Below are 21,117 nucleotides of genomic sequence, written 5' to 3'. Positions count from 1 at the left end.
AGAGGAGCATTTTATTTAAGGAAAATCTATTATGATAAAAGCACATGCAGGGTAGTGAGAACGAGATGTTAAAAAAAAAAAAAAAAAAAAAAAAAAAAACAGGTCTGAAATGTGTGGCACATCATTCTACATGTCCGCAACAATCAGGGCAAAAAAGAAAGTAAGAACTCACATCTATCTTGCTTTTAGCAAAATAATATTACATACATAAAAGAACTTACTCACAGTTTTTATTATTATTATTATTCTTATTTTTGCTAATCTGAGGTCAATGTTTACCGCTCCTGAAAATGACTCAACACAGTGAAGGCAAGCATCATCTTTCCAGTGTACAGCCATTTGACCTGTTCTCAGAATCAGAGATTCATTGTGTCTTGTTTTCCACAGAAAATCAAAAACCATCATAGTGGCATTAAGGAAAGTTGTAGCAGTCTTTATGTGACTAAAAGTACATACCTTCCTAGTGCCCTCTTTATTTACAGAGATGAGTTCCATTACCTGTTGACTGTTCATATAGACGCAAAAACAAGGCTATTTTAAGCCCCTGCAGCTCTAAATCACTAATGCCCAAGTAGCAGAATTCAAATGTTTAGAAAAGCTCATAGGCATCATTCACATTTGACAGTTCAGAAAAAACACACTCATTCATTTCCCTCAATAAACACAAACTGTAAACAGATCCTTAAGGGATGGCATACACTATTTAAAAAATATGACACTCCTGTTCTCGATAAGATGAATTGTGTACCAGATAGAGTGAGTTAGGTGAGTCAGTTCATCAGTTCAGTGTGGCAATGCCATTTTTATCTTAGCACTCTACTGAGATGGAGAGGATACCTGCCACTGACGGAATATAGCAAACACTCTTTTTGACTTGTCACGAGGGCCCTAGGAAGACAGAAACCATAAGGAAATTAGGTTAATCCTTTATGACTCTTTATGAAATGTGAAGATTAGCGTTGTTGACTTGCCAGTGCTGGACTGTCTCCATGTGCATCCGAGTTTTTCTTCATGGGCATGAGGAGGTCAAGAGCAGCTTTCCAGCCCTGCTGATTAAGTGCTGAGCCTTTATCAAAAACGGGGATAACCCCTGGATTCGCATTCTCCTTCCCCACAGCAATCCAGGGACACCAATCCCTGTGCTGTGCGAGAGGGTCAAATGTACTCTTGTGCAGAGGGCCATCCTGAAAAAAAGTAGCAGCTGTTTTAGCAGCAAATTCCAAATTTAACAATTTAACAGCAAATTCTGCAAATTTAGCCTGGATAAAGATCCACACCATACTGCTCTATCTTCAATTAGGGAATAAAAACTTATGAGCTGTGAATTCAAATCACCTAAAACTGACGTTTCTTTGTAATATTCTCTTATTAAACAGATTGTACACGTGGGAAATGGAAATTTAAGTAAATCTGACAATACTGATGGATTGCCCAAATGTAATAAGTTCAAAGTTATTATTTTAACATCATGGATGGTGAAACCTTCTAAACATAAAAAAAAAGAAAATTATTCCCAAAACAATGTATTAAACCAGGCAGCACTAGAGTTAAGTTAGTTCTTACAGGACCACCAAATGTTGACAGGCAAAAGCGTTTGGGAGAGTATAGGCTGGCAGCGCTATCAGTTCCCAAGCTTTCTGCTTGTCCTCGACTTCGAGTTGCAGGCCTCTTGCCCCTTGTCAAAGGACTTGGCAGCTCTTCGCTGGGACTGGGTGAGTCTCTGCTTCGAGCACGTGAAGCCATGGGAGATGAGGTCCCCTCAGTCTGTAACACAAACCAAAGCATAGTGAAGAAGCAGCCTGGAGTTTCCTCTTAAAATGATTAGCAGTAAAGTTTATGGTGCTTTTCCATTGCATAATACAGTTTGGGCAGACATGTCTACACAAGCATAACAGACTTTCTGTGATACCTCTGCAGCAGTTCTCACAAGCCAAGCCAGTACTATACAAAAAATTGGAAACATTGCAGACTGACTGGCCAGAGAGAAAACTTGCCTGTGACATAAAAAACATAAGCAAGCGTAAAAGGTCTATGCAGCAGCTCTAAAGTCCTACACACGTGTACACTTACTTGTTCTCTCAAGTTTAAAACACATATGTATACAATTTACTTATGGTCAATTACAACGAACAAGACACAAAGATTTCACTTGGGTGTACAGATCACATATTCTGTACATGACTAATGGATCCTTGAACATGTTTAATAACAGCTACATTCTGTAGCCCAGGGTCACAATAATCACTCTCTGAATATGCTACTGAAGTCCTTCTGGACTAAAAGACTGTTGCAAACTCTCTCAGTGTAGTTACCACACTACCGTATACACAAAGTTGTGTGTCCCGTGTCTGTGTGACATACAGCTACTCCCACCAATGACAAGGGATAATGTTTTCAATGGAAAACAAAGCAGAGGACATTCACGCTGAGTCAAACTGTGCCAAGATGAACTGTAATATGCCATGGCATAAACACTCATAGCTAATCTTGCTGATAAACCTCTTTAGAGCTTGCCTGGTCAGAGCGGGTGGAGTCCTGGCTCCTTAGCTTCATGCGACATGGAGTTGCAGGTGGGGTTGGTGAAGCAGATGTAGAAGGGTCTCCTGAGCTCTCACTGGCGATACCTGATGCAGGCACAGCCGCATGAGCAGAGGGTCCCGAAGCATTTGATGAGACTTCTGCATCATCTCCAGCCCCCTCCATTTGGTGAAAGTTCCACAATCCCACCTTCCGCATACAATAGGAGCAGGTGATGATAGGCAGGTTCATGGCGTGAAGAGCTGGGCTAAAAATGGAAGAAAAATTGTGTTTATTCTATTTTTGTCCGTTGTCTTCTCAACACACATTTTGGTGCAGCAGAAAGAGCTTCATCTCACCTTGCCGCCCAGCCACAGAGAGAAACGATACATGCAGCCACCTGGACAGTCAATGGTTCAGAGCATGTAAGGTCTCCCTTTCTTTTTTGTTCTTCCTCAATCAGCTGAAGTATAACACTGATGACATCCTCTGTCAAAGACTTCAAAACAGAAATTGCCATTTGTTACATAGAAACAACTAACAATACCATTCAGTGATTATTAGAAAATCTACACATCTGTACATGAAGTTTACATCTTTTTACAATGAACTAATCATTGTTTCAATTATATCAGTAATACATTCCTCTAAACCAGGGGTCAGCAACCTTTGGCACTCGTGCCACAGGTGGAACCCCGAGGCATAAACACTGGCATGCTGTGTTATGACAGTGTTAGTGTTATGACGACCATCGCTTTATGTGTGGCCTGATTTCTTGGGTTTAAGTGACAGGCTCCATCTCCGCAGCGCTGTAAGTACAGCTCTACCCACATTCCCAGAGACCCACGCATTACAGATGTCGTCAATAATGGCAACGCCGGTTGCTAAAAAGGCCAAAACTAGGTCTTCACGAACACAAGAGTTTGCTTTTGTATTTTTGAAAGACCGCTGTTAAAAACCACGGGACAGAAGCAAGCTACCGCATTGCATTGCAAAGCATGGGAAGTTGTTTACGGATGGCAAATTTATTAAGGAGGCCTTTCTTAGTTACTCAGATGCTCTTTTTGAACACTTGCCTAATAAAGAAACAGTTAAGTCATGAATTAAGGACATTCCCACGTCAGCTAGAAGTGTTCAGTGATGCATCGATGAAATTGCTGAACTCTGACATTTTCAGCTAACAGCTGGATTAAAAGATGCTGAGGTATTTAGCCTTGCATGATAAAAGCGTGGATGTGAATGACATTCCGCTTTTTGGCAGTTATGGCAAGGCATTAACTGAACTTTTTGAGGAATGAGTGATTAACGCCAGGAAGATGTTTGCAGTGACCACAGACGGCGCTCCCGCCATGCTGTCAAACTTATTGAAGAAAAAGTCAGCCTCCCCATCCTGAAACAGATCTCCCTCTCCACTCAGCAGTGAGATGGCTAAACTCTGAAAAAGTTCTGCAGCGATTTGTCAGCTGCTTTGACGCTATCAAGGTCTTTCTGGCTAAAAGGGCTAAAAGAATCCAGAACTGGAGGACGAGAAGTGGATCGTGAAAACTATGTTTCTTGCGGACATTACAGGACACCTGAATGGATTCAATCTCAGACTGCAAAGTGCAGGACAAACTGTTTTGGACATGTTTGAGATATGGATAGCTTATGTCAGTAAGCTGGTAGTATTCTCAGATGACATTTCCACCTCCATTTTTGCTACTTTCGACACCTGAGAGAGTTGTCCTCCCACTGCGACATCAGCACCACTGAAATAACAACGTACAAGCGTAAGCTGGAGGCTGAGTTCACAACACAATTTGAGGATTTTAAAAGGTACAGACCAATGTTCTCTTTCTTGATCAAGCCCAACAGCTTTGATGGACATTATTTGGATGCTATTCTGATCAACTGGATGGATATAGGACATGGCAATGCAGCTGAGTGAGCTGAAGAGCTCAACACTGTGGGTGACGAAGTTGGCAGAGCTCAGAAAATTGAAGACACACCAGTGCAAGATCACAGAGCACACATCCTCACCTGCTGAGCATCTGCACCTGAGAAATTCAGCTGTCTCTGGGACATTGCACTGGCACTGATGTCAGTCTTCAGGTCAAAATATCTCTGTGAGCAGGTGTGTTCCACACACACACACACTCGATAAGAAAATTTCAAACTTCATGTCACAAAAGTTGCTGACCCCTGTTCTAAACCCTCTCTGCAATTTCAGATTCTGTTAGGGTTGGTATACAAAGTGCTTTACCATGGATTTCAGCTGCTCTGGCTTCATAGCTGGCAGCTGCTGTGAAAGCAGACAGGCACTCTGGAAGCGCTCCAAAAAAGCAGCAAGAAGGGTTGATGGTTCAGAGGCTGGAACCACCCAGAACCTCTCTAGATAAAGAAACATTTTTTATAACCACCACATAGACAACTAACATTGCAGCGGAAGTGGCATGGCTGTGTTAAAGGTTAGTTATGTTGTTGTATACATCCAGTGGAAAAAATGGTTGCACTCACCTGGGCATGGAAAGTAAGGCCAAGGACAAAACTTTTCATGCTGTGTCTGAAGCTGCTTTGATATTTCTGCAATACGTGTTTCATCTATAAAAGATGATAAGTACGTAAGCTTTCATATTAATCAGGTGTGCAACATCACCCCAGTTTTCACAAAGTCTTTTTCTGATTCATCAAGTATTGCTTACATTTTTCAAAATCTAAAGTTGGTTGTAGAGACGCACAAAGGAAAGCCTGGCAGCTGGAGCACTTGAGCATATCACAGGCAACGTTGATCCAACCATACCTGGCACACATCAGAGGGGACAGTATGCGGGGTTTGCCTGCCCATTTCAAACAGTAGTGCACTAAGGAAAATTCCTGTATACATAGAATACTTTGAATAAAAGCAGAAATTTCCAAATGCCCATTTTAATTATGGATCTTCAATTTACTACTGGTTGTTATAATAAAATGAAAACTGGATGGTTTATACTGGATTTAAATGTACAAAGGATATTGAATATGATTCCACTCTGGAGAAAAAAGCTTCTTTGTTTGTTGCCTCGCAAGGTGCTTGAGTGTTGCTTTCTACTTCCAGAACATTTGAATCTCTTTGTCCACTGAAATCAGGACAGGAGGGAAAAAGACACATCTTGACTTCAAACATATCTGACAGATTTTAAATTATTAAAAAAGAGACAACTGATACGATTTCTTAATAATGCATTGTATAAACGTATTCGCATTTCTGTTAAGTTTAAACTGCAACCCATAAATCTGCCTAAATTTAGCAAAGAATTCCAAACTTTAAACTTTCAGTCCCCGCCCCTTTTATCAGTAACTACACAGTACCGACAGAATAGCAGCTAGCATAACATACCTGCTCGATAGATTAATAATAATAATAATTAGAATCACAATATTACCAAACTATGCATGCACATAATCTCAGTCTTGGCTACAAGATCTTGATGTATTACAGACATAACCCTCCTTTGGTAAAGCTACGCGGAGGCGGCTAAAGTAAGCTGCTAAGCTAAGTAGCCAACCAGACTAGCTAATGGCAACTTAAATTAAATCAAAAGGTCGCGCGTTTGTTCTAAAGACGCACCTGTTTGAACCGTTGTCCGGTGATGATACGCCCTCATTAAGAATTTCACGAACTTTTTCTGGAGAAACAAAAGAGGACTTGTGCTGATTAGAATTACCGACACGATCCCCACGACTGCCACCGAGAGTCGCCATGGTCGGCTTTAAGCTCCTCCGGAAAATACACCCGGAAAAAAGTCGTTCCGCTCTGCAAATCCACAAGATCAAATATTCACTGAACTGATTCACGCCCTGATTGTGAAGCCGTGTCTAAAACCACGTTGACTTGACATCATATTAATTACTGAGCTGACAAGTTTTCATTTCCTCAGTATTTGTTAACATACCTAATTATTTTATTATTGTCACTCCCTTGTGAACTTGATTACTTAAATGTGTTTACAAACTCCCATGTGACCCAGTAATCTATATGAAGCGGTCCTATCTGTTCTTTTTGACACTGACATACTGGCCAATTTTTTTTTTTTTTTTTTTTTTTTTGCAAGTTGAAGTGTCTGTTGTTAATTTGTCACCATTTGCCCACTGTTACTTTCACAAATTTGTCCATATTTTGCTAGCAGTGCAAAAACTATACGTTTTATTTAGCTTGGCTGCACTTCACCCTGGCATTACTCTGCGCGCCCCCCCTTAGGGGGCCCGTCCCTCAAATTGGGAACCACTGTACTAATCTATGGCTATTATTTTGCAATTTCCCTCTGGGATAAATACAGTATGTTCATTTTTATTTCATTTAATGTAATGTAATGTAAGCAAGTTACGTAGCAGTGCTAATCTAGTTATGGTAGCACTATATTAGTGTTAAGATGTGTGAAAACAATGTAATCTTTAGTCTTTAGTGAATGTTTTAAGGACACACATCAACTCAGTTAACCAAGATTTTCAAATTGGAACTGAAAATAAATTATAAAGATCCTCAAAGAGTACCTTGGGATCCAGTTTAATAATTAAGAAATGATGAGCCTTAGAACAAATTGTGTCAGTATTAGGTTTTGTTAGTTTTCCAGATCCTTCTTTTGAGCATCGTTATAAACATTTTGACAACAAATGACAGTAGGTGGAAGGAGATGAGTTTCTGAAGTCAGAAATACATCTTTGTTTCAGGCGCATTAATCATCAAGAGAGTAACACCAATTACCAATCATGAGATCTGTGTAGAATGAAAATGAAATGGGGAAAGGTTTGTGATTCTTGAACAAAGGAAGTTCTTAATTCATTGCCTTGGTAAATTTATGATGGAGAATTTTGAGTAAGAATAAATAAATAAATAAATAAATAAATAAATAAATAAATAAATAAATAAATAAATAAATAAATAAATAAATAGTTGTGGAGACAAATCAACTCGCGCATTTCCGCCCACGTCCTAAGAACAAGCCCAGTGATTGGTCAAATGTGATGCGGCCTGGGGGGTAAAATTTGTGAATGGCTTCAAACCTGCCTGAAATGTGAAATGACTCATCGGCGCTTTAGCAGATGTTGTTTTTATTCGACGTGACACCCAACAGGCTTGGATTATAAAGGGGGAAACGATGTCGGACGCGGAAGGTGTTCACAGTTCAGACCAGCTGAATAAATTCGAGAGACTGTCAGGCAGGCCGCCGCACAGAGTGGCGTTAGCAGGTCGGTCAACAACATTAGCATCACAAGCTAGCAATGCTATGTGTTAACTTTATCACAGTTGCTCAGTCAAATATCACAGGTGTGTCTCACACCAGCTGCTTTTTGCATGTCAGGAATATAAACGTCGTTACTAGTGTCACTGTTAAGCTTTACATGCGAGTTAGCAAAATCTCGTAATGCCGTTTGGTTACGGTTTGACATTTTTTATAAGCTAACGTGTTAGTCCTTTGGAATAGCAACTAGCTGTAATACTTTTGCATCCATTAAAACTCAACTGTTTTAGCTATGCAGCTGTACAGTGACATGACTTGACATCATATTAATTACTGAGCTGACAAGTTTTCATTTCCTCAGTATTTGTTAACATACCTAATTATTTTATTATTGTCACTCCCTTGTGAACTTGATTACTTAAATGTGTTTACAGACTCCCATGTGGCCCAGTAATCTATATGAAACGGTCCTAATCTGTTCTTTCTGACACTGACATACTACTAAAACAAATAACTTAATTTGAATAACTTAAGTGACTGACAGTTATTGTTGATCTTTGCAGAAAATTTCATTTAACTATCCAGCACTAGATTACATGGAATATTTTTTGTTCTTGCATACCAGTGAACTGAGCAAATATACATATTTATATACATATTTTTGGAAATAATAGAAGAATGCCCAAAATTCAGATAAAGTAATTATTTGTGTTGTCACAGAGATAGGTTTGTATCAGAGTGGATGTTTGGTTTTGTTTTCCTACATTTCCCTGCCTCTGTATCTCTGAGCAGGCACAATCCATTACAAATCCCTGTCATTATTGATGAAAATATTACATTTAAGTTGTAATTAGTTTTATCACATCTGATGGTAAAACTTTGTTAGGCCTTGTAGCTTTTCTTTCTTGCTTATGTTTTTTCTGGCTGTGACGTGAAAACAACAGCTATTAACTTTTCAAGAGCTGTATCGTAGAGAATCAGATCTCTTACCAGAGCAGTGTTTTTGTAAATCTCCTAATACCTGTAGTATTAGTTTTTGTGTGTGTATCAAATGATATTAGTTCACCCAATTGTTTCGGTTTTTATATCTGCGAAGTTTCTCTGTTAACACGTCTTTCCTGTTTGTCCTGCTCAATCTTTACTTCCTTTCCAGGTCATCGAACTCCCCCTGCCCGTAGTGGGCATCGTTGTGTTGCTGACAACACTAACCTTTATGTGTTCGGAGGTTACAACCCTGACTATGATGAGTCAGGGGGCTCAGAGAATGAAGATTATCCACTGTTTAGGGAGCTTTGGAGGTACCACTTTGCCACAGGCTGCTGGCAGCAGATTCGGACAGAGGGGTACATGCCCACAGAGCTGGCTTCTATGTCAGGTTAGACAAAAATTGGAATGCTTAAAACCTGTATTTCTTTTGTATTTATGTAAATAAAATAAAACAAAAATTAGTTTTCTGTTAAAATGATGCATCTGAAATTGGAATTTGGTGCTGATTAGCTTCTGTGTTTCAGCTGTTTTGCACGGTAACAACCTCCTGGTCTTTGGTGGAACCGGGATCCCTTTTGGTGAAAATAATGGTAACGACGTTCACGTTTGTAATGTGAAGTATAAGCGATGGTCGCTGCTCAACTGTCGAGGGAAGAAGCCCAACAGAATCTATGGACAGGTAGCCACAGAAAACAATCCTCAGGACTTTTTGCATTTTATATATCTTGGCTTTTGTGTTTTAATCCTCATCTCTAGAGAGTAATGGTCCCTGCTTAACAGAAGGATGTAACATTGAGATTCTCAAACACTGCAACAAACCTTGATTTAATAGAATTTCCACTTCACTCGCAGGCAATGGTCATTATTAATGGCTTCCTGTACGTGTTTGGAGGGACAACCGGCTACATTTACAGCACCGACCTGCACAGGCTGGACCTGACCAGCAGAGAGTGGATTCACCTCAAGCCCAACAACCCCCCAGATGACCTCCCCGAGGAACGGTAAGGTGTTGTGATTCATGAATAGTTACAGTAGCTAAACATGCTTTTGTGTCTTTTTTGTATTTTAAAATTGCTTTCTGTTGGTTGTGGCACAGATACAGGCATGAAATAGCGCATGATGGACAGAGAATCTATATTCTAGGAGGAGGAACGTCATGGACATCTTATCCTTTGGATAAGGTACTAAATCCCTATTGATAGACTCTGCAGACATATGTAACTAAGCCTAACCACGTACAATTTAAAAGGGAAAATGTTTGAGTTTTTTTCCCCTTCATTGTTCACTTATCTGTGTGCTGAGGAACTTAACATTCCTTATTCCTTCGAAACAAAGGCATGGTTTCATTAAAATCTTTTATTGCTACTCTGCTGATAATCCATATACAGTATATAATTCAGACTTTCTTTTTCTTTTGGTAGATACATGCTTACAATCTAGAAACTAATTCTTGGGAGGAGATTACAACAAAACCTCATGAAAAAATAGGTCTGTATCCTGCATTTTGTTATTTAACTTTGCTTTGTCCTGGAGCACACTGTTAAATGTTCCTGCTTTTGACAGGGTATCCTGCTCCCAGACGATGCCATAGCTGTGTACAGATACATAATGGTGAGAAAAACATGCTGAATACTTTATGGAAATATTTTTATGTTGCTTTTATTGTTTCTAACAGGTTTATAAGCACTTCCTTTGAACATTTCTGATCTGTTCTTTTTCCCCCCTGCTGTAGATGTATTTATCTGTGGAGGCTACAATGGGGAATTGATATTAGCGGATCTGTGGAAGCTCAACCTGCACAATTTCCAGTGGAATAAACTACCAGCAGTGATGCCTGAGCCAGCCTACTTTCATTGTGCTGCTGTTACCCCAGTTAGTATAAAACTCTTCTCCAGCTACTCTGGCTCTATTTTACTGTGGATGTTAACTTTGAAATAACAATATGACTATGTGCACCAACTGTTTGCCAGCAGTAAATGTATGCATGTAATTACTGTAAACAGCAGAATTCAGAAGGGCATCAGGCATGTTGACGTCACAGTGGAATATTAGCCAGCATGATAAGATCAGATGATATCCTGAAAATGCCAAGGAGAGGAGCTTTGTTGTTTTCTGTACTATGTCCTTTAGCAAATGAAACGGTATGGAAAGAGATAATATATCATAATTCACAGTGGCCACAATATTCAAAATATCAGTTGATCGTTTCCCTACAGTCTCTCTCATTTGGATTGATTAGATGAAAATATGAGAACAGGAGGATAGGTGTGAGCAAATAGAGGCAGGATTATGTTTTACTTGTGTGGCTTTTTCTTTCCTTTTTTATATTTTTAAATTGCCAGTTTTTACAGAGTTGTCTGTGTTTATGCAGCCTGCATGAAGCAACAGGGTAAGAGTGCACAGGCTGAAGTTTTATCTTGATTTCTGTAGTCCATCTTCCAAACAGTTGTAGTTTTACTGATTTAAAGCCATTTTAGTGCAACTAAGCTCTCCTAAGTCCTTATGAATTCCTCATGCTATCCCTCCTCAACCTCATTCCTTTCCATTAGAGATTAAGGAACAGTGTTTAGGAATATGTGTAAGAGGTCAAATGTACAATACTTCAGTGCTGTGCTTCATGGCTCTATAAGTTTCAGGTGGTGTATTTTATTTATTTATTTATTTTGTTGGGGAGGACGGGGGTTATATTTTGTGAAATATGAAGACTTTTGCGTGGTTTAAAGTTCTTCTCTTTTGCTGCCCAAACCAACTGAGTTTGTTGAGGCTGATAGATGCAGATGTAAGTCGCTTTGGATAAAGGGATCTGCCAAATGACTGTAGAATAGAATGATCTAAACAAAAATCTACTATTCACTGCAGCTCTGTGTTGCATATGAAATCAATGTCTCCTCCTCTGCCTCTTTGTCCCCAGGCGGGTTGCATGTACATCCATGGTGGAGTAGTGAACATCCATGAGAACAAAAGAACTGGTTCTCTGTTCAAGATCTGGCTGGCTGTTCCCAGCCTGCTGGAGCTATGCTGGGAGAAGCTCCTCAAGGCCTTTCCGCACCTGACTTCTCTCCGCACCATGCAGCTGCTCAACCTGGGCCTCACGCAGGAGCTCATTGAACGCTTGAAATAGGCACAGTGGAGCACAAATGGAAGGGCCAGGGAGCGAGAGGATGAGGCCCAACACAGCACAGAATGAAACTCATAGCGGGTCTCGGGATGAATCTCTGTCCCTCTTCTGCCTGACGTAGCCCCGCCTTAAAACCAAAAACAATGGGATGCCTTTTTTTATGTTGTCTTTTTTTTTGTTGTTACGGTAACAAAGACAAACATTTGTGGAATGTCTTATGGATTTTATTTGATCTTTCCCCCTCATGTTGCCTCATGGCTGTCATCCTCCAAACTGCTGCAGTTGTAAAAAAATTATTTTGCCATGTCTACAAGTTAAACACTCTTATTATTTTTCTGGAAAAAAGCATCTTCTAGTAATTTTATGAATTCAGAGTGAATGTGTATTTATTTAAGGACTCGGTCACTCTGTTTAGGGGAGCGGGGGGTATATTCTCAAGAACTAATATTGCTGTTTGCACATTTTGTCACACATATTTGTAAGCATCTACATATTTAATAGATTCTACACACAGAAGAGACAAATCAATTATTTTAATCTAAACATGGTGCCAGACAATGGTTGTGCAGTATTTTTCTGCACATCTTAGACTATTTATCACAGTTGTACTGATGCTGACTTTTTTTTCCCCCCCTCTCTAGAAGGCAGTCTCTGTGCAGTTTCCTCCAAATGGAATGAAAATCAACATCAGAGGCTTGAAAGCTGTGTGAATGAAATCCTCAGTCCCAGCAATGGGCATGCAAGAGATTTCCATTCTGTTCTGCAGCTGGCTTGCATGGATGGAAAAATACTAAAGGCTTGAACTAAATTGCATCAAACCAATATATTCTATCATTCTATTTGTGGTAAATGGCTATAATACAGAAAAACTGCACCCTGCATGGCAGAGTAAAGAAAGTTTAACTACTGGTTTTGCCTGTATTTTCAAGAATACATAGTATAACGGCTTTGAAAATCATCTGATTATTTGAAAGAATAAGCAATGATATAAGATAGAAAATCCAGTTATTTTCCCCTTTGTGTTCACTCACAGCAATTATTTGTAAACCAAACCTTGCTACACATCACTGTGAATTTGGTGCTCTTTGACTTTTATTTATGATGCGTTTATCTGAATAAAGACTTCTTTTACTCCCTCTGCATTGAAGATGGTTTTGCACCTGGAGTTGCTTCAATAGCACACCTCTCTGAACATGTTTGTACTGCAGTGCCTTGTTTGAACTGGTAAAGTGAATATTTCACAAATACAGGCAGCATAAGGTCTTTGCATGTATAAACAAACTCCTGGTTTGACAAGCAAATAGAACCACTTAAATATTTTACATAAAATTATTAAATGTGTTGGCATTTAAGAATGTTTTCTTCCCATGGATCAAGCAAATAATTGAGAACAGGAGGCAGCATGTTGAGTACTGACCCAGAAAGCACTTATTTTATTAGTTTTTAACTAGTGCCAAATCATGCTGAGCTATTTAAATATGGTTATGTAGAGGAATAAAAAGGTACCATCTTTTTTTTTTTTAAATTGTTGCCAGTTTGATGCTCACAATTGCATGATTCTGCCCCAACTGTATCTCCTTAATTTCTGCTCTGTAATCCAAACTACTTGGTTCATGATGTCATTTTTGCCGCTCTTTATATTATCAAATCTTTACTTTGGGACATGGATTTCCAGGTGACCTCTGAAATGTTGTACAGCAGGCTTGTATGAATGTTGTGTTAAAGTTCTGTCAATAAAAAGTCTTGTATAAATAGCTCTGGCTCAGATTTCCTCTACTTAATTAGCATTTTGCTTGATTAAAACCTATTTTTAAGTTACCCAACATGAGCATAGCTAATCTGTATAAAATATGCATGCCATATTTCAAAATGGCAATCTAAAAAAAAAAAAAAAAAAAAAAAATCCCAAATTTATAAATTTTATTAAGTCTTATATCAGTTACAGAATTCACATTAATACAACAAATTTGCATTTTTTATATTCAATGACAAATTTTGTTGCAAATTTATACAACATTTGCAAAGTATCACATTTATATGACATTACAAAAATGATATTTTTTGCCTCTGAACCATTGATTTGATGTGTGTATCAAGTGGCATTAAAACATTGGAGACTTCAGTATCTTCTTGGCACACAGATTAACACGAGCGTGGAGGAGGAGCAAAAAAGTATAGAGCCAAAAGGATGAGATAAACCACCACTAGAGCTGTGCCTGCAGAAAAAGAAAAATAGATTATAACCTCCATGATGTCAACATTATTTAAATAGTCTGTTACCTGCTTTAAAACGTTCTACGTAATCATTTGAGTCAGCATGGTTTAACACAGACACTGCTACAAACTGATTGGTGTCCATTTATAGCATAATGTGAAGACACTTACCCTGAAAGTAGTCACATTTTCCATCCATGAAGATGTAGTTGACCACAATGACACTAAAGATGCTGGCCCAAAGATGGATATCACTGAACACAAGCACAAAACCAACATCCTGAAGGGAGAAAAAGGGTTAGAGTCACCATAGAAACAAATCACCTACTTACTCATTCATCTGGACCTATGCACACAGTCAACTTCTAAGCAACAAACTCATTTCCATCTGCAGTCTCATGGCAAGTAGGTCCAACATAAAATACTGAAAATATACATCCAAGCTTTTCAACATAGTATCAAACAGAACACATACAGTACATACAAACACGCCTATGACACTATCCTGTCGCTATTTAAATAAATAAAAAATGGCAATAGAAATCAGGGTATAGGGGTGTAGGAAGCACTGCCATTGCAAATGTCACAAGAAAACCCAATTTTACTTACATGGAATGCATTGAAGAGGATGAGCAGTGGAATCTGAATCATGCAGACCTGCACAGCAATACAGCTGCCCACTTCAAGGCTGCAAACAGGAAATATATATGTTCAAAACAACAAGCTACAGTTCTTACACAGAGCTCAGTTTCACATGAGAAAGACTGAAAAATAAATAATTTTGTCAAACCTCAAGCTAATATTGTTTTGCAGCGCAAACTGGATCCCATTAACAATCTCAGGAAGCTCTGGCACCATGGCCAACACTGTGACACCAATGAAGTACTACAAGACAAGAAGATGCATCCCAATCCAGGAAAACATGAAAATCTCGTTTACATTTTTTTAAACCAATCCTTCTCACTATTGGTATGTTCAGTTCAAGTATTTTACCTGTGAGATGGAAGAATTAGTCAGTATTGGCTCAATGTTCTCAGTGCAAAGGTCAGCACAGCAAGCCATCAGCACCGTGGCAACAATCAGGACTGCAAGAGCCCTCCACCGGGACCAGTGCACAACGTGATGCCCTGCAGGTGACAAATTATTAGATTAAACAGCATTTTTCAGTTTCTGTTTGAAGCAGTTCAGACTTATTTATCAGAAATTTGAAAGTTGCAAACTTTAAAAATTCTACGTCCATGTAGGATCAAAGTCTTAACTTACCAGACATTTTGACTTCATTCCTACACATTTTACAGGTTTGACATGCAGAGCTACAACTTTTCCAAACAGTGATGAAACATGTTAACTATGTGCACATGACTAACAGTTAATGTAGCATGCTAGTCCACCCAAAAGACCCAGAAAGTGTATGCACACCCCACACACCTGTACCAATGTGGCCGGGAGCAACAATGTTGGAATTAATAGACACGTTGGTGCGCGGCAGACGATCAGTGGAGACCTCGCCAGTGGGGTTGTGGGTGCTGGTACCGTCTTGTGCATACTGACCGTGTACATGACCTGCATGGCAGTCACTGATATGGATATCATAGATGTGGGAGTGGGTCTTCAGTGTAAAAATGAGGCCAATCAGGTATGAAGCAGGCAGCAAGACAGAAATAGTGTACACTAGGGGCCTAGAAAATAGTTTTTATAATTAGTCAAAAACCCCAATGAGCTGACTATGATGAAAATGTGACAATTTAAACGTGTGTAGCATATGGACTTACTCAATATGGGTCAGAATCAGATGTGGGTCAGTTTGAGTCTGTTGAGAAAAAAAATATTAACAGTAACTTAAAAGCCATGACATGCATAATAAGTAAATTTCTGTTATTTCTAATTTGGCCTAACTGAAACTAGAAAAAGTGTAACAGGATTTGTTCAAGTCTGATTTACTGCTCATCAGTTAGACATAGACGCCCACCGTGTCGTAGTGACAGTCCCTGCAGATGAAGGGTGCACTGCCATTGCCAGGAATATTTGAGCAGCTTTCACAAACCAGATAACCGAAGGTTTTGGAGAAAAGTGTGGGTGCAAACACACCTAGGGACAATGAGCAGCACGAGGGTAATTTTTAAGTGTTAGTTAATTAGATGGTAGTGGAATTATTGTTTAAAAAAAGATGCACAGCTGCCATCCTTACCTCCAATAGAAATAAAAAGCAAAGCTGAGCTCACTCCAGCTGAACGACTATTAAATCTCTGCTCACTGTGTTTAATACCCCCAATGGTCATACAAATGCCCTGCACAGTCGGCAAACAAAAACACTCTGGTTAATAAGTAAAACTTGCATGTCATGGTAAAGAAGATGCAGTTTTGCAAAAATTAAAAACAGTGTGTTTTTCTGTCACACTCACAGGTATGAACAGTATACACCCGAGAAGGGTCCCAGTAAGAGCCGCTTTGACGATTTCTTCATAGCATTTGGTGGAAGCACGATGCCCCCGCAGCAGTGCTGTGATGTAGAAGGTTATCTCTGTGATGGAGCCAAAAGTTGCATTTACCACAGCTCCAACTGCAAAGTTACTCTGTGCAGAAATGCTGTAGGGAGGACACAAACATATGAAAGCTGAAAGTGCTCTTAAGTACCATTTTTAGAAAGAAAAGAAAAAGAAAAAAAAAATAAGAAAGGTCAGTCAGTCATTTATTTGTTGGTTGGAGACAAAAAAGCAAACACTGTACCTGGCTATTCCCATGCCAATATAGTAGGAGAGGGGAATGATGGAAGTGATGGCTATGGCAAATGTGGTCTCTCCACTGAAATAATTATGCTCACGGTCAGTATAGCCAGCAATCAAAGTGATAAATACCAAGGGTAGCAAGTCTAAAGGGAGCACTTAAGGAGAATAAAAAGACGGGAAAGCAAAAGCAATGCCTGACATCTTGAATGCTGCCATGTTTAAATGTAAAAATACTGGAAGTTCATTTAAATCCTTCCTGTCATGACCTCACAATCCCACATTATTAAAAAGGATACTGAGAGCAAAAATGTTGATTCCTTGGACAGTGTATTTGTAGTAGTAGATGTTAAAAGCCTGATAACTGCATAAGACAACTCTGGTCTCACACACAAGTGTCTACAAAAGAGAGCACACATCCAATAAAATGAATAGCTCTAGTTGTATGAAGCCGAACGGGAGACACAAAAGATCATGTGCCAATCCAAAACCAGATTTGTTTCAGTACCTTTTCCAGTTTGTGCACCTGAACATCCTCTGGTGCCATGAGGAGGACAGTGGTGAGGATGCGACTGTTCATTTTGGCTACCGGGATGGTGAAGACCAGCAGCCAGGACAGCATGCATGCAAGGGAGTGGACCACAGCCAGGACAGGGTAACCCAGTAACAACCAAATGTATGTACTGATGCGACACTGTAGACACATCAGGACTCATGAATTACCTTACAATATTATGGTAAATAATTTGCATCACTGATGCTCTTACCCAGTGGTTTGAAGTTCCTATTTGTGGCAGAGTCGGGACAGGTATCTCAATGGGGAGAGGGGAGGACACTAGAAGGGGTGCACAGTCCTTATCCCCTACAAGATCTTCATTATCCTTCTCTTGAGGAACGATCTCACAGTTTGTCCGTTTCACACTGGATCTACTGACTACATCCCCAGCCTGACAAAAAAATAATGAATAGATATGTTGGTCTTAATTATAGTTGTCCCATAAAAGTGACAAAGGATTCTTCATTATTAAAAAGGATAATTTACCTTCTCTATAAACTTTCCAAATGGCCAGATAAAGTACAACGCCATCTTAAAACAAACCTTTCCTGAAGGATGCAACAGACAGATGGGATAATGTGCAAGATGTGGAAAAAACTACATTATTCTGAGAGATGCTGACTGTGGTATGGCACCTACCATAAGGGGCACCAAGGATAGTCAGAAACATTAGAGGACACAGGAGGAAGTAGATTAATGAGATCCACCATCCAAATAGGAATACATAAGCTATGTTCCCAACAGTAAACACTGAGCCTGGAGGAGTGAAGACATCGTAAAGCAGAAAAAAGCCAATATAATACACATTAGAATAGAGGTCAAATTAAGCTGAATTGAGGAACAAAGAGGAAAAAGAAAGAATAATAATAATAATAAAAAAAAACCTTCTCGAGGCTTAACAACACTAAGATCATTGTACAGCTCTTTGATGATTTCTGATCTGTCTTCAAATGGCCTCTCGGTTACATTGCCCATCCATTTCCTGAAGCCAAACTAAAAAAAAAAAAAAAAAAAAAAACAAAGTTAGAAGGTGGATTTCGATCATATTCAACATAAAACAGTACCTATGCAATCCTCAAGTTGTGCTAATGGGAAAAAAGTGTTTAATTATTTCATTATCTACCGCTTGTCCATTACGAATGGGTAAGCTGGAGCCTATCCCAGCACTCAGCAGGTGAGAGGCAGGGCGCACCCTGGACAGGCCACCAGTCCATTGCAAGGCCAACACATACAGGGACAAACAGCCATTCACACACAGACTCACTCCTAGGGAGAATTTAGAGTGACCAATTAGCCTAACATGCATGTCTTTGGATGGTGGGAGGAAGCCGGAAAACCCACGCACACACAGGAAAAGCATGCAAACTCCACACAGAAAGGCCACCGCCCCCCAGCTGAGGCTTGAACCAGCGACCTTCTTGGTGTGAGGTAGCGGTGCTAACCACCACACCACTGTGCAACCATGGCATGATTTAAAAGTTTTCAGAGTGGGGGCCAGTTTGATTTGCATGGGAAAGCGCTAGTAATGAAAAAGTTTAGTTGCCCTTGGTACCCCTCCTGCAATGCACCTGCTCTCCTAAGAAGATGAGTCACACGTATGACAAACACCTAATTCACAAGGAAGACTCTCTCTGTATTTTCAAAGGCATTTTTTTCTTTTAGAAACTGAAGAGAGTGGAGACTGCTTGGATGTAGGATAATAGTTGACCCATTTATGGTTCACCTTGTAGTTGTTGGCCTCCCTTTGTGCCTCCACTTCATTCTCAACTCTGATTGTGGTTTTTGAGGTGCCCTCATGCCATCCCTCTTCGCCACACTGTGACGGAGTGGACCGGGCTGAGGTGCCATGTGCTCCTGAGTGAGAAAATCTCTCTAGTAAAGACTTGTCTGCCTGCATTTCACTCTTAAACACTTGTTAAATAATACACGAGACAGGACAGGTGGAACTCGATCATACTAAAGCTTTAAAAATTATCATAGGTAGCCAAAGTCTCATTCACCTCTGTGGACAGCGAGAAAACATTTTGGTGTGTAGTGGCAGAAGTGGTGTGCAGAGGCATCAGGGGATGGTGTTACTGTGCCTGACTCTGGAAGCTGGGGCACACACAGCCTTTCAGGTTGGGTTTGTAGTCGTGGAATCCGGTGATGATGCTCAGAATCAAAACAGTTCTCTGAAATAAGAAACATCAAGAACAAGGTTGTGTATTCAAAAGTAACACAGCACATTTAATATGTGGAAGGTGACTGACATCCAGGACGAATGGCTTCCTGTCGAAATATGTGCGACTAACAAAACTCTCATGAGAGTCATGCAATGTCCCCAGCATGCTTATCAACATCTGTCTTCCAAGACAGATCACATTATCAATGCATTTCAAGACAAGGATAATAATTAAACTCAATTAAAAATAGAACAGTGCTACTGAATGAAAATCTGCCTTTTTTTCCTATTCATCCTGTCAAAGTAGATCATATTATGGTGCAAAAGGTAGATGTTTGAAACAAAATTAAGGCATAATTTAGACAGTTTTCTACAGAAAACACATATAAATAGTTGTCTGATAGCTCATAGCTTAAAAATAGATATTCTATGTAAAAAAAGAAACTGCCCACAGGTCATTAAATGACAAAAACAACCAATTCAGAGGAAATATAAGAAGAAAATTAAGAAATTAAGACAAGTTGCTGTCAGATGCTGCTACTAGGGGGAAAAAAGTAAAACGGTGTGAACAAAATGGATAAATTACACGGATTAACAAGCTTTGTTAATATATAACCAAAGTTTCTCGTGCAGCCAAATGATTGGTTATTACTGGTTACGTTATTTAAATTGTGTTTTGGGGTTTAAAATAAATTCCGGAGTCTCTAAAAAGTTCATATTATAGCTGTGGCAGGATAAACTGGCAGCGCAGGTGGTTTTAATGAGCACGCTGAACACAAGACAAACAAGAAATTGAAAAAGTGTGCAGTTTGGTCTCACCTGTTGAATCAACAACGGATCTTTTGCGCAGGTTCTCCGCATCCCCAGGCGCAAGTGTGTGGGACATTTTGTCTGTTTAGTCCCAGAAGTGTTGCTCAAACAGCATCATGCGTTGATGGACGCCCAACCTCCCTCTTTATGTGTGCTGTGAAGTGACTGGCTGCTCCTAACTGGACACAACCAACAGAGGGCCGCGTGAAGACGGAGAGAGATGAAGTCCCACTTATATAACTACTTACGTTATGTATTTAATAATGTTGTATTTTAGGACAGTTATGGTTAATTTTTGTTTGGACTCTCGATATCTTTGTTTACATTGTGAATATTTTCGTTTTAAAAAAAATAAAGATAAAAAAAAGTAACGAAGCTTTAGCACCCCTAGTGGTGAAATGGAGACACAGCAACAGAGAACTATGTAGGGCAACAGGTGGCGCTGTTGCAACCTTGGGATAATGAGACGAAAACGAGGGGTCCCTTATTTTACTATATAATTTTTTTTTTTGTTTTTAGCTTAAGTACACTTAGGTACACTTGTCAACACAACGTGTACCTGCTTGAGTGATCAACACAACCACATTGGCTGACCTTCACCAACTCTTGGTTGAGGAATGGGATGCCAATCCCACAGCAAAATGTGACCAAACTGATGACATGCATGAAGAGGAGGTGCCAAGCTGCTGTGGCACACTACTGACTTCCCTGACTGTGTAAAAATGGCCATTATGTATTGTGTTTTCATTATTAATGTGGGAGAGTGCAATCATCCAATGCAGCAAGCAACATAAGTGAATCCCAACAGGAGAATATTGCAGAGGATTATGGCA

At 39.6% G+C, this 21,117-nt stretch overlaps 3 protein-coding genes across 4 annotated transcripts; 1 reads left to right on the top strand and 2 right to left on the bottom strand.

Moving 5' to 3' along the window:
* Nucleotides 1-55: 55 nt before the first annotated feature.
* zc3hc1 (zinc finger, C3HC-type containing 1) lies at nucleotides 56-6,279 on the bottom strand. The gene is made up of 10 exons (XM_041977392.1): nucleotides 6,104-6,279; nucleotides 5,510-5,612; nucleotides 5,199-5,349; nucleotides 5,014-5,097; nucleotides 4,760-4,887; nucleotides 2,877-3,016; nucleotides 2,515-2,785; nucleotides 1,564-1,764; nucleotides 972-1,184; nucleotides 56-888 (listed from the first exon to the last, which is right to left on the bottom strand). Exons 1-10 carry the CDS (start codon nucleotides 6,235-6,237, stop codon nucleotides 817-819), a joined length of 1,497 nt encoding a protein of 498 aa, XP_041833326.1. The 5' UTR covers nucleotides 6,238-6,279; the 3' UTR covers nucleotides 56-816.
* On the bottom strand, nucleotides 5,651-20,504 carry cax1 (cation/H+ exchanger protein 1). Of its 2 annotated transcripts, none has more exons than XM_041977390.1 (21): nucleotides 20,294-20,504; nucleotides 19,314-19,484; nucleotides 19,037-19,167; nucleotides 18,198-18,306; nucleotides 17,953-18,069; nucleotides 17,800-17,861; nucleotides 17,525-17,704; nucleotides 17,266-17,451; nucleotides 17,057-17,156; nucleotides 16,762-16,903; nucleotides 16,437-16,620; nucleotides 16,223-16,322; nucleotides 16,004-16,122; nucleotides 15,807-15,844; nucleotides 15,463-15,713; nucleotides 15,028-15,161; nucleotides 14,825-14,919; nucleotides 14,644-14,722; nucleotides 14,206-14,314; nucleotides 13,833-14,036; nucleotides 5,651-5,661 (listed from the first exon to the last, which is right to left on the bottom strand). In XM_041977390.1, exons 1-20 carry the CDS (start codon nucleotides 20,358-20,360, stop codon nucleotides 13,963-13,965), a joined length of 2,448 nt encoding a protein of 815 aa, XP_041833324.1. In that variant the 5' UTR covers nucleotides 20,361-20,504; the 3' UTR covers nucleotides 5,651-5,661; nucleotides 13,833-13,962. The 2 variants fall into 2 exon arrangements, with proteins under 2 accessions (XP_041833324.1, XP_041833325.1); XM_041977391.1 differs by having other exon boundaries at nucleotides 15,586-15,713; nucleotides 20,294-20,503.
* On the top strand, nucleotides 7,478-13,576 carry klhdc10 (kelch domain containing 10). Its single transcript, XM_041977393.1, has 9 exons — nucleotides 7,478-7,722; nucleotides 8,869-9,090; nucleotides 9,227-9,381; nucleotides 9,555-9,703; nucleotides 9,799-9,883; nucleotides 10,124-10,190; nucleotides 10,266-10,313; nucleotides 10,435-10,574; nucleotides 11,614-13,576. Exons 1-9 carry the CDS (start codon nucleotides 7,632-7,634, stop codon nucleotides 11,821-11,823), a joined length of 1,167 nt encoding a protein of 388 aa, XP_041833327.1. The 5' UTR covers nucleotides 7,478-7,631; the 3' UTR covers nucleotides 11,824-13,576.
* Nucleotides 20,505-21,117: the final 613 nt, after the last annotated feature.

Source organism: Melanotaenia boesemani, chromosome 23 (genome assembly GCF_017639745.1).
Source record: "Melanotaenia boesemani isolate fMelBoe1 chromosome 23, fMelBoe1.pri, whole genome shotgun sequence".
Taxonomy (NCBI): domain Eukaryota; kingdom Metazoa; phylum Chordata; class Actinopteri; order Atheriniformes; family Melanotaeniidae; genus Melanotaenia; species Melanotaenia boesemani.
The sequence above is the reverse complement of the archived record's forward strand: the minus strand, read 5'-3'. Positions and strand labels throughout refer to the sequence as shown.

What these genes read in the sequence shown, in the direction of transcription:
- cax1 (XM_041977390.1), bottom strand. Translation starts at nt 20,360, where the DNA reads ATGTCCCACACACTTGCGCCTGGGGATGCGGAGAACCTGCGCAAAAGA. An exon ending in TTGGAAAGTTTATAGAGAAG is followed by an intron (nt 17,705 to 17,799) that starts GTAAATTATCCT and finishes TTTTTTTGTCAG; the next exon opens with GCTGGGGATGTAGTCAGTAG. An exon ending in TCCCGGCCACATTGGTACAG is followed by an intron (nt 15,162 to 15,462) that starts GTGTGTGGGGTG and finishes TGTCACCTGCAG; the next exon opens with GGCATCACGTTGTGCACTGG.
- klhdc10 (XM_041977393.1), top strand. Translation starts at nt 7,632, where the DNA reads ATGTCGGACGCGGAAGGTGTTCACAGTTCAGACCAGCTGAATAAATTC. An exon ending in CCAACAGAATCTATGGACAG is followed by an intron (nt 9,382 to 9,554) that starts GTAGCCACAGAA and finishes CTTCACTCGCAG; the next exon opens with GCAATGGTCATTATTAATGG. An exon ending in ATTGTGCTGCTGTTACCCCA is followed by an intron (nt 10,575 to 11,613) that starts GTTAGTATAAAA and finishes CTTTGTCCCCAG; the next exon opens with GCGGGTTGCATGTACATCCA.
- zc3hc1 (XM_041977392.1), bottom strand. Translation starts at nt 6,237, where the DNA reads ATGGCGACTCTCGGTGGCAGTCGTGGGGATCGTGTCGGTAATTCTAAT. An exon ending in CAGAGCAGCTGAAATCCATG is followed by an intron (nt 3,017 to 4,759) that starts GTAAAGCACTTT and finishes TCTGTTTTGAAG; the next exon opens with TCTTTGACAGAGGATGTCAT. An exon ending in ATGGAGACAGTCCAGCACTG is followed by an intron (nt 889 to 971) that starts GCAAGTCAACAA and finishes CTGTCTTCCTAG; the next exon opens with GGCCCTCGTGACAAGTCAAA.